Genomic DNA, 12,420 nt, shown 5'->3' with positions numbered 1-12,420 from the left:
CTTGATAATGATAATTTATGGTGGACGTTTTTACGGCCGGTGTTTGTTTTTGTTTTCATATAAGATTTTGTTGACTCTTGCGATGGTGTGTGTGTGTGGGGGGGTGAGGTGGCGGGTTGTGTATGTGTGTGTGAGGGGTTTGCGTGTGTGTGTGTGACTGGCTTATTTTTACTTAGTGTCTCAGATTTCGTGAGTTGATGGTGGTAGTTGTGTTTGTTTATATCTTTACCTGTGTTTGTTTACTCGTGTTGGTGTAAATATCCGTATGTGTGTGTTTGTTTCCGGTGTGCCTACGTGGCTCCATTACAAATGAGTTGTTTATGTGTGTGTGTGTGTGTGTGTTGTATTCACCTGTTTTTTTCTGCTGGCCAATTAGTAGCACATCAGTAGTTTGTTGATATAATAGTTGTTTATTGTTTATCTTGTTTGTTTATCGTGTTTATTTACCTGTGTTTATTTACAGGTGCAGCCACTCCCTCGTCCCTCCCAGTCCTACGGTTAGTGTTTGCTTTTGTTTTTCTTTGCTTTGTATATACAGGATCATTCATATTTTACTCATCTCAGTTTTCGTGTTCTTGGGACGGCTGAGTCAGTGTGTCACTTGTTTGTTATTGCTCAGTTTTTTACGCTTGTTTTTCTTTGGCGTGTTTTTGTTTGCAGTGTTCGTTTGCTTGTGCTTGTGCTGTATGTTTTGTTAGCTAATGGTTCCTCTTCATTTTGTTTTAGTTGGTTTCTCTCTCTCTCTCTCTCTCTCTCTCTCTCTCCATCCGGTTTCCTGATTACTTCAACACCTTCCTCCCACATTCCTCCCTCCCCTCCTTTCTCTTTTTCTTCTCCTCCCTCTCTCTTGCTTTCTTTCTTTTTTTTTCCTCCCCCCTCTCACTCACTCCCATCCCCTCCCCCATGGAATAAACTGTTAGTGTAGATTGTTGATAGGGGGGAGAGAGAGAGAGGAAGAGAAGGATAGGAAAAGATAACAGGAGGAGAGAGGTAGGAAAGATGAAGGAGGAGTAGGAAATGAGATTGGATGTATCTACCTTGCCCCCCCCCCCTCTCTCTCTCTCTCTCTCACTCACGCCATTTCCTCTTTCATGACCATCATTTCCTTCTCCCTTCCTCCTCCTCCTCCTCCTCCCATCTTTTTTTTTTTTTTTTCATAATATTTTTCTCATTTTATCTCCTTCCCTCATCCCCCCTCCCCCCGTCACTCCTCCGCTGTTGCTCCTTTTCCCTCCATCCCTGGTACCCTCCCATTTTCTCTACCTTCCTCCTCTTCCTTCTTATACCATCCTTCCTTTAATCATCCTTCCTTCCATTTTTCTCCTTATTTGTTTCGTCTTCGTCTTATTTGTCTTCCTCCTCCTCCTCCTCCTCCCACACATCAAATACATGATGATAACTATGTTTAATGAACGGACTCTCTCTCTCTCTCTCTCTCTCTCGTGGGATTTTCCTTATCTTAATTTTCATTCATGACTTTTTTTCTTATTGCCTTCTTTGGTCCCTTCATTTTTTTAATGTTTTTCCCGTGACTCACTTTTACGTTCTTTCCTTCTTCCTGCCATGCTTTTTTTTCCTTCTCTCCTCTGCTCTTCCTTACTTTCCCTCTTCCCGTCATTTCTTGTTTCCTTCCTTCTTTCCTTCCTTTTCTCTGCTCTTCCTTACCTTCTTCCTGTCCTTTTCTTGTTTCCTTCCTTTCCTTCCCTCTGGTCTTCCATCCTTTCTTCCCCTCCTTTGGCTCATTCTTTAGTCTCGTGCTTTTGTTTTTCTTCATTTCCTTTCTCCCTTTTCTTCACAGACTTTACTTCCTCTCCATCTTATTTAGTTTCTTCATCATTTCATTTTCTCCCTCTTCATCTTTTATTTCCTCGTCTGTGGGTCCCTTGTTTTGTCTGTCTTCCCTTTCCTTCCATTCCCTTTCCCTCCCTTTTCATATTTCTTCTCTTCCCTTCCCTTCCTTTTATCTACTTATATCTCATCTTTTCAGAGTCTTCCTGTCCTTTCCTTCTCTTCCATTTCCTCCTCAGCCTTACGAGTATCTTGCTCTTTTCTTCCCTTTCTCCCGTCTGCCCTCGTTTTATTGTCTTTGTCTCTCCCATGTTCCTCCCCATCCTCCTCCTCCTCTATTCATTTAACTTTATGCATTGTTTTCCTGTGTCTACATCATCATCATCTCTCTGTTATTCTGTTCTCTCACCATTTCCTCTTTCTTCCTCCTATTATACCTTATTCACAGCTTTTCCGTTTCTCATTCCCTTTTCTTGCCAACGTCCGCTTTCTCTTCCTCTCTCCTTCCTTATCCCCCTTCCCCAGTTCTCCTTTTCGCCTCGTGTTTCTCCCCTTTCAATATTCTCCCTTTGCACTCCCCTTCCTCCTCTCCATATTCCTCCACCTCCCTCCCCTCTATCCATCTTCCTCCTCCTTTGTCTCAATAAATTAATCTCTCTCTCTCTCTCTCTCTCTCTCTCTCTCTCTCTCTCTCTCTCCACGGAAGAAAACTGTTTATTGATTATTGATACCACCATCAGATCACTACTCCTTCCATTCCCACATCGTTTCGTTCACCCTGCCGTACCATTCGTTCGAGCCTCACTTTGTTACGTTCATCCGTTCGTTTCTGTACATTTTTCATATTGTTACGTTCATCTTCCGGTTTCTGTACAGTTTGCTTAGTGTTACGCTCATCTTGCATTCGCTTCTGTGCATTTTTCTTTTTGTTTCGTTCATTTCCTTTATTGTTCACCCTCCGTTCCATACTGTACTCTTACCAAATATTTACGTTCACCTATTGTTATGTTTCGTTTGTTTTCCTGTGTTAACCTTCGTTCCTCTTCGTTCGGTTTTCATAGTGTTAGGTTCAACCTTTGTTTATGGTTTTCTTATACTTACGTTCACCATCGCGTGTGTTCCTTTGGTATGTGTTTCATATTGTTACGCTCACCCCCCGTTCCCTTCCGTCCCGTTCCTTATTGTTACATTCACCCTGGGTCCTCTTCGATATCCCTAATGATTTCGTTCGCCCTCCGTTCCTATCGTTCGCCTTTCATATTGTTACGTTCAGTGTTCCTTGACGGTCCTCTTCTCTCTCTCTCTCTTCAGACAATTTATTCCGAATTCATCATCAGTTTTAATCCTCCTCCTCCCTCTCGTCTTCCATCTTTAATCTTATTCTTTCCTTCTTAAGCTCTCTCCCCTCGTCCCCTTCTCTTCCTTCTACCTCACTTCTTCCATCGTCTTATTCCTTTCTTTCTCTTCCACTTCTCTCTCTTCTTCCTCCTCCGTCACCTTTTCCCTTGCATCATCATCCTTCTTCCTTCACATAATATTGCCTCTTGTCTTCCCCCTTATTATCTTATTTTCCTCTCTGCTTCTACATCTTCCTCCTCCTTCACCAGCACCAGCACCACCACCTCCTCCTCCTCCTCCTCCTCCTCCTCCTCCTCCTCCTCCATCCCCACCACCACCACCTCCTCCTCCTCTTCCGTTTATACTCATCCTATATCCTTCCTCTTTTTCCTCTTCCTTTAGGCTCCTTAATTCCTCCTCCTCCTCCTGGCAGGACGCACTCAATGGCCTTAATAACCCCGAACTACCGATAATTGAGAGAGAGAGAGAAGGGGAGGGGGGAAGAAGAAGAAAGGAGCTGTAGGAAAGAAATGTTAAGAACTAAAGGAAAAGAAACACAAGGATGAAAACAGAGTATGAAGAGGGAGAGAGAAAAAGAGCAAAGAAGAGAATAAGAGAGAGGATGAATGTGGAAGAGAGGGAGAGGATCGAGAGAAAGAGTGAAGAGGAATAAGATAGAAATCGTGAGTGAAGAGGGAATAGAGAGGGCAGGGAGAATAAAGATAGTGAGACGAGGAAGAGAAAGAGAGCAGTTCAAAAGAAACACACCTGGCTGCTTCCACCCCTCCCTCCCTCTCTCTCTCTCTCTCTCTCTCTCTCTCTCTCTCTCAGCAGTTTATTACCACAACGATTCTAACTTACCCAAATTTAGAGAGAGGGGGGGAGCTAATATATAGGAGAGTGGTGGGCGGGGGAGAGCCTTTAATTCTCTCTCTCTCTCTCTCTTTAATTATCTCTAATTTTCTCACTCGTGTATTGAAATTCTTCGATGTCATTCTTTTTATTTTTTCCCGTAGACTCAATTTCTCGGCTTCATTTTTCCTTACCTCCTCCTTCCTGCCTCTGCTCGTTCTCTTATCTTCTCTTTCCCTTCACCTCCTCGCGTCTCCTCGTATTCCTTCCTCTTTCCATCAATTCCTCTTCTCTTCATCCTCGTCGTATGTATCTTTTCTCTCTTCACTTCCTCCTCTCTGTCATTCTCTTTTCTGCTCTTTCAGTCTTTCTCCTCTCTTCCCTGCCTGCATGTTCATCTGTTTTCCACATCCTATGTTTTCATTTATCATCATCATTATCTTTCATTTCTTCTTAGTTTGTTCTTCTCATGCTTATTAACCGTCTCTCCCCCTCCTCCTCCTCCTCCTCTTCTTCTTCCTTCTTTTCCTCCTCCCTCCCTCCTTACTAACCGTCTGTTCTGCTTCCTCCTCCTCCTTCCCATTTATTCTCTTTCCTTTTTTATATCGTTCTTTCGTCTTTTTTATACCTCTAACTTTGTTTTATATCCTTAATTCTCCTCTCTCTCTCTCTCTCTCTCCCACACACACACACACACAAAACTCCTTTTTATTTCTTTCATTATTTTATTTTTTCTTACGTTCTTTTCCCTCGTTTTTACTGCTTTCTTCCACTTTCTTAAATTCTTTCCTTCGTTTTCTCTATTGTTTCCTTCTCCATTGTCTTTATTTCTTCGATTTTCTTATTTATTCGTCCTTATCTCGCTTTTTTTCTTGCTCACTTTCTTAAATAATTTCCGCCTCCTGTCGTTAATTCACTTTTTTATGCTTTTATTCAGTTTTCCTTTTATTTCTACTTCCTCTTCTTCCCCTCATTCTCTCCCTCACCCTCTCTGCTATTCTGTTCTGCCACCCTCTCCCTCTTCGTTTTATGGCTTTCATTCTCTCTCTCTCTCTCTCTCTCACACACACACACACACACACACACACACACACACACACACCTCTACAGCACTTTTTTGCCTTTCCCCTACACGCTCTTTCCTCTACCACTCCCCCCTCTCCATTTCCTACTCTTTCTCCTCTACCTTCCCCACCCGCGCTCTCCTTTCTCCCTCTCACGCTCTCTTTTCTCTCTCTCCCGCTCTCTTCCTCTCTCTACCTCTCCCCTGGCACATTTGGAACCCATTACTAATCATAAATGCAGTAGTAAAGACCCCTGGCCCCTCTCCCCAACCCCCACCCCAATTTTCGCCCTTATGCCAGAGCTCCGTAAGGTCTATTCTCGTCCGCCGCGTTTTTGTGCTCTGGCGACGGAGGTAAAATGAGCCTTATTCCCCCCGTGAGTAAAGGCGAGAATTGGGTGCGTGTGTTTGGGGCTATCGGGACGTATCATTATTTACACCAGTGGAGGGATTTTCCTGGGAGATAAGAGCGAGAGAGGAGAGAGAGAGAAGTTTTAGGAAGAGATGAGCGGAGGAAGAAGAAAGCAAATGAAGAACCTGGGAGAGAGAGAGAGAAGCGAAGGAAGGAAACAAAAGACTAAGAGAAAGAGAGGGAGATTAAGAAGAGAGAGAGAGAAGTGGAGGGTGCAGAAAGAATAAAGGAATTAAATATATAAGACAATAAGGAAGAAGTGTGTGAGCGTGAAGGAAGGCGGAACATGCGAAAATAAACACTGAGGAGGAAAGAGAAAGGCAAATATAACTGGCAGTGATTATGTAAGTGAATGAAAATAGCGGGGAGAGAGAGAATTAGTGAAGAAAGGTGGATGTGAAATGAAGATGAAAGAGATAAGAAATGAGAACAGAAGTGGAGGATGGAAATGGTGATGATGATGATGAATAGATGTGTGTGTGTGTGTGTGTAAGAGAGAGAGAGAGAGGGTGGGGGTGAAGATGGAGAGAAAGGTTTGAACGAAGAAGAGACAAGATGAGTGAAATTGGGAGGAGAAAGAATGGAAGAGAGAAGAGACGAAGAAAAAAGGAGAGAATGAAGGAGGGGAAGAGAGGAGAGGTGGTAGAAGGAGGAGAGAATAAGGAGGGAGGAAGGAGAGGATAAGGAGGTAGGAGTGTGAGGAAAAAGGAGGTTGCCTATTTGCATAATGTCGCTTATTCCCCCCTGTCCCCCCCGCTCCTCTCTCTCTCTCTCTCTCTCTCTCTCTCTCTCTCTCTCTCTCTCTCTCTCTCTCTCTCCGTCCCGTTTTGGTCTGCAAACCTTTTATTTTTCTTCCCCCCCCCCTCTCTCTTTCTCTCTCTCGCTTAATTAGATGTTCCCAGAATTTTCATGTGTATTTTTCATTATTATTGTGATTATTATTATTTTTTTTTATTAGTGTCATGGTGTTGATTTTAGATTTGTTTTTATTCCCTCATTGTCTTGAAATTCTCTCCCGTCATTCTCTTTTTCCCTGTCGTTATTTTTGTTTCCGTTTATCCATTTATTGCCGGACGCCCACTTACATAATTTTTATAAGATGGTCTCGTCTTTGTTTTATTTGTTTTGCTTCTATTCATTTCCCATCTCTCTCTCTCTCTCTCTCCACATTTTCTTCAGCGTGTGTATCTGGTTCCCTCATCCTCTCATTTCCACTTCCTTGCCCATTTTACTCAGATAACATTTCCTTTCCCCTCCCTCCTCCCCATTTATATATTTCCCTTTTCCTCGCCATTTTGCTTCATTCATCCACCTTCTCTCCACTTTTTTCCTCCTCCTTTCTCTCTTCTTTCCTCCAGTTTTTCCCTCCCTCTTCCCTCCATGACGTTCCAACTGCATCTCAGCTCCCTCCTTGGCCACGCCCCTCCGGCAGCGCGATCCGGAAGCAGTTGTTGTACCGCGTTGGGTGGGTTATCGTACGTCTGGCAAAGATCTCTCTCTCTCTCTCTCTCTCTCTCTCTCTCTCTCGTCCCCTTTTTTTTTACAAAATTTTCTTCCCCCCCCCCCCCCCGTCTCTCTCTCTCTCTCTCTCTCTCTCTCTCTCTCTCTCTCCACGCTTTTCCTCATTCTCTTTCCCCTTGCTCTCTCTCTCTCTCTCTCTCGCTCTTTCTGCTCTCTCCACGCTCTCTTTCTCTCCTCCCCTCTTTATTTATATCCCCCTTCCATCCACTCCATCGGATTCCCCTCATTTCCTTCCTCTTCCTTCTCTTTCAGACCTCTCCTCCTCCATATTTTCCTCTCCCTCCTTCCTTCCTTCCTTTCTTCTTCCTTTTTATGGGCATATATAATCATGACCTTCCCTCGCTTCCTTCATCCCTTCCATCTTTCCTTTTCATGTCTCTTTATTCTTTTTCCTTCGTTTTTTGCTTCATGGATTCCATTCATAGTTAATAATAATGTAGTAATAATAGTTGTATCGATAAAGAGAAAAGGAATCACCTCATCACACTGCCACTACTACTATTACTACTGCTAATAATGATAAAAAGTGATAAATAAATAAATATATGAGACAGGCGCACCCCACAATAAATAATTTCCCACCTCCAGTAAACGTCTCCCAAAATAAACCTCAGCGTAGGGGAAAATAATATCGCGGTAATCGACAGGCTTCCTTTGATCACGTCACATCCGCCTCGTTACGTCACATCCGTTTTGGCCCTCTTCATTTACAAACGTTCTTGAATTGGTGTTTACGATTGATTATTTCGTTATTTATTTTATTTCGTTTTCATAGTGTTATAATGATTTTTTTTTTACTTAATTTTTCCTAGATTTTCGTCCTTTTTCAGCTTATTTCTCTTTGCCTAGCGGCAGTTAAAGACATTACTACGGCTCCTTTCCATAGCACTTATTCGTGACTGTCACCGTAATCTTTGCAGCATATTTCTCATAGCTAAAAGGCAGAAAAAGATACTAGACCCCTTTCCGTAGCACATCTTCGTGACTAGTATCGTAGTGTTAAACTCGCCAATGAACGGATGACAATTTTAGGCCAAGCTCGAATAAAAGGGGTATAGCCAAATATAACCATTCTCTCTCTCTCTCTCTCTCTGGTGAACAGAGGAAGGAAAAACAAATAAAAATCATACCAATTCACAGGTGCCCTCCAGATAAAAAAAATATATATATATATTTTTAATGTTTATATATATTGCTTTTCCTCTTATTTCGTTATTATTATTATTATTATTATTATTATTATTATTATTGTTTGTTTTGCGTCTTTAAATGTTTGGATGGTAAACACGGAAATGTGAATGTACCCAATGTACTGTACAGAAGTAACGGTGTGTCCTGTTGCTTGATGGGACCGGGTGCACTTCTTCGTGACTAGAATTTAGGTAGAGGTATTTATTTTATGTGGTGTATGTGTGTGTGTGTCTGCTAGGAAAGAGATGAAAGGTGTGTGTGTGTGTGTGCTAGGAAAGAGATGAAAGGTGTGTGTGTGTGTGTGTGTGCTAGGAAAGAGATGAAAGGTGTGTGTGTGTCTGTGTGTCTGTCTGTTAGGAAAGATGAAAGGTTTTGTGTGTATGTGTGTGTGGTGATGTGCGTTGGATGTGTTATTGTTTGTGTTGTGCTGCAGGTGATTGGCGTGCAGGTTATAATTGATGTTTGGTGGTGGTTGTAGGTGTGATGAAACGTGATTGTTGGTGATTGATTAGTGTTGTAGGTGACACGTAATGGTTGTTATTCAGGTGGATGTCCTTATTGTGTATTAATAGGTAATGTTTATATTGGTGATGAATGTGGGAGATTTGATTTGTGTGTACTGTTGTATGTTGTTTGTGATGGTGGGTGTAGGAGGTGAGTTATATACCAATTTGTGTTACATTTTGCTGTATACTAACTAGTGTTGTATGTTGTTGTTGTTGTTTCAGGTGATGGGCGTGGTGGGCTGTGCGTGCGGGGGGCCGTGGGCGTGATGGCGGGGCGCCCGTAATGCGCGAGTCACCCCTGGAGGGAGCCACCGCCCCCCGGAACAAGCAGGCGCCCTCCACCCTCAGCGGGGCGGCTGCTGGCTCCGCGGGTGCCTCTGCCCACCCACACCCACACACGCACCCACACACACACCCACACCAGCCCTCCGCCCACCATCACCCAGCCAAGCACCACCACCACCCCGCCAAGCACCACCACCACCACTACCACCATCACCACCACACCAACAAGCACCACCACACCACAACACAGCAGCAACAGACCTACCATACTAAGACACACGCACCCTCATCACCATACCAGGCCAAGAAAACAATACCATACCAGCAGCATAAGCAACAGCAGCAGCAACCAACACAGCAGCAACAACAGTCGGCGCAACAACAGCAGACCCAGACGCCGCCACAGCCGCAGGGCCCAGCGCAGCCACAAGCCACCTACCCTAATCAGCAGCAGCAACAAGGTCGACAAAACTCCCCTGCCGGCCGATCTCCTCAGCAGCAGCCGCAGTCGGGTCAGCAGCGAGGCCAGGGTCAGGGCCAGGGCCGCGGGCAGCAGGGCGGGGGCGGGGGAGGGCCAGGCACGGGGCCGCGGCAGCAGCCACCCAACTTCGAGTATGACGACCAGGAGTGGGACGTGGGCGTCGGCGACCTGATCATCGACCTGGACGCTGACATCGCCCAGGCCGACAGAGGGAGGATGTCCGCCGCCCCACCCCCACCTCACCACCACCACCACCACCACCATCATCACCACCATCACCCAACATCCACCACCCCCACCACCCCACCCACACCACCTAACCCCGCCACGCCTCAGCAGCAGCAGCAACAGCAAGCGCAACAGGCTCAGCAGGCGCAGGAGGACAAGCACAGCCTCAAGATGAAGATCAAGAGGACCAAGCCTACTACGAAGAACAGCGAGGGCAAGCACGAGATTGTCAAGCCCGACACAGGTCCAGGCCCCCCACACGCGCCCCCTTCTGCCCCTCTCCCCCCTCACCACCCCCATCATCCCCACCAACCACCTCATCCCGGCCCCCCACATCATCACCACCACCAGGGTCAGCAGCAGCAGCCACAGCAACAGCAGCAGCACCCGCCGTCCCAGCAGGCACCCCCACACCCACAAAACAGCATGGCGGGTCCAGGGGCAAGCACGGGCGCAGGCACGGGTCCGGGTACAGCGATGCCCAACCACCACCACAATGGCGCCCACATCAAGAGTGAATCTGGAGGTGAAGTTAACGGTAGACCTCCACCCAGATCACAACCCCACGTCCGAACAGCCCACAAGAAGGACAAGAGGAGACACGATCTGAATGGCACAGCTTCCCCTCCCCCTCAGCCCACCCCAACACCCCCTCGCCCCATGGCCACCCCCCCTGGCATCCCCGCCGTAGTCACCACCCCCTCCACCACCTCGGCCTCCACCACCACGTCCACGGTGATGGTGACGGCTGGGGGGGCGGTGGTGACGGCAGGAGGGGCGGTGGTTTCCTCTTCGCCCGTCCCTAGTATCAAGGTGGAGCCACGGCCGCCCTCCAACACGTCCTCGCCGGGCAGACCCACGCCGCCCCTGCAGCAGCACTTCACCATCAAGAGCGACACACCACCACCCACCAAGAGACCCAAGGTAAGTGCTGTTTGTTTACACCTTCGTACAGTCAGGGACAAATATTCGCCTGAGAGCTCACCTTTTCTAGTAATTACTCTTTGCTGGCTAATGTCCCTGAGCTGAGAGAGACTAGTATTCACCACAAAGTTCATTCTTTTTCATATTTTGCACTACTGGCTAATATTCTTAAGCTGTGAGAGGTTTGTAGGTTCACCAAGTGCTCTTAATTCATTTTTTTCTGCATCTTATATCTTTGCTGGCCAACGTTCCTAAGCTGAGAGAGGTTTAATATGTTTCTCTAAAGTTCCCCTACTAGTTCACCACGTTAGTAATTTCACCTCTCACTTTCCATTGATGGCTATTATTTTTAAGCAGAGGAAGGCCTGGTTTGTTTCTTTAATGCTGCTTATCTATATAATGCATCAAGAACGTAAAGGTAATACTGTTTTATAGGATGTATGAAGAAGGTAAGTGATGTATAATACCTAAAATGTGAAGTAGGTGGAGTGGAATATTAGGCGAACTGTTCTCCATGACTGCATTCCAATGCACTGTTAATAATTGCATATGAACGGAGGTATAGGTTGAATTGTGTTCTTCCACGTACCAGTTGGGTGCTTGGGTCAAAAAGGTGGGGCGGGAGAGAGAAAAAGTACAAACACACATTGACGTTGGTGATCATGGGCATAAAAGTGTGTGTGTGTGTGTGTGTGTGCATTCGTCTTCTGCATGTTATTTCCCATTAAGTTTCCATCCTCTTGTCCCATTTCAGTGTGTGTGTGCGTGCGTGGATATTCCCTTCCGCAAGTTATTTCCAATCAGTTTCCATCCTCTTATTTTTTCCCCACTTTCACCGATATTGCATCACACAACCTTGCCTCACCCTCTTCGACTCCTAACCCACACACACACAAGCTAAAGTGGGTATGTTTGTCAATTTAGATGCCAAGATCGTCGATGTCTATGTATCTCTAGTGTATGGCATTTCTGGGAATACTTGGCTGTTTTGTGGGTGTTTCAATATGTATGGGAGTGATCATGTGTTTTTGTTGAGTGTGTGTGTTTGTGTGCGCGTGCGATGAGATATGTGTGAACTGATTTTTTGTGATTGTATGATGGTGTGTGTGTGTGTACGCAAGAGTCGTCCCTTTAAAACCGGCCAGGAGAGCTGCTTGGGGGGTGGGGAGGGGGGTCAACGTAAATTACAATGCTAATGAAGGGGACGAGAGGCGTTCTTACTATTTGTTTATCCCACTCTTATCCAACATGGGCGACTCTATTTTTTCGTTTTTAGATTTCGAAACATCTCTTCATTAGCGATTCATTCTTCTTCATCTCATTATCCTCTAGTACAGTGTGTTGTTGATGGAGAACGCTAAGGTGTAATGTGAAAAATAAATCGCCAAGGAAGAGGAGTGGCGGTGTGTGTGGTGTGTAGGCTGTTTGAGATAGAGGGCGGTAAGATAAGCTTTTCCTTTCGATGCTTTCCTGTTGTGATTATTTTCTCTCCAAGAAACAAAAAAAAAAAAAGTAAACAGTTTCCTCCCTTCCTCCCTCCTCTCCCTTCCTCCCACCCTCCCTCCTCTCCGCCCCTCCCTCTTTCCCTTATTCTCCTTTATCATCATTATTCTTCCTCTTGCTTTGTTTACCCTGTCCATTTATCACATTTACCTTGCCATCCTGTTGTTGTTGATAAAATATAAATAGAAGGAAAGAGATAGAGGGATGGGAGAGAGGAGGACAGGGTAGGGAACGGGGTACATGGGAGAGAGGAGGAGGAGATGGAGAGGAAGACGGGGAAGAGGGAAGATATGGGTAGAGAAGGGAGGAAGAGAGAGGGAGAAGGATG

At 45.6% G+C, this 12,420-nt stretch overlaps 1 protein-coding gene across 1 annotated transcript in view; it reads left to right on the top strand.

The window, feature by feature from the left end:
• The first annotated feature begins 8,954 nt into the window (after window positions 1-8,954).
• Window positions 8,955-12,420, top strand: part of LOC145405774 (uncharacterized) — a 46,169-nt gene continuing 42,703 nt past the window's right edge. Inside the window, exons 1-2 of the mRNA XM_080277010.1 lie at window positions 8,955-9,329; window positions 9,453-10,589. Of these exons, the coding sequence (XP_080133136.1) occupies window positions 8,955-9,329; window positions 9,453-10,589 (1,512 nt within the window). The remainder of the gene's footprint in view (window positions 9,330-9,452; window positions 10,590-12,420) is intronic.

This window comes from Coenobita brevimanus, chromosome 68 (assembly GCF_032717465.1).
Source record: "Coenobita brevimanus isolate Jiangsu-jjx chromosome 68, ASM3271746v2, whole genome shotgun sequence".
Lineage (NCBI taxonomy): Eukaryota > Metazoa > Arthropoda > Malacostraca > Decapoda > Coenobitidae > Coenobita > Coenobita brevimanus.
The sequence above is the reverse complement of the archived record's forward strand: the minus strand, read 5'-3'. Positions and strand labels throughout refer to the sequence as shown.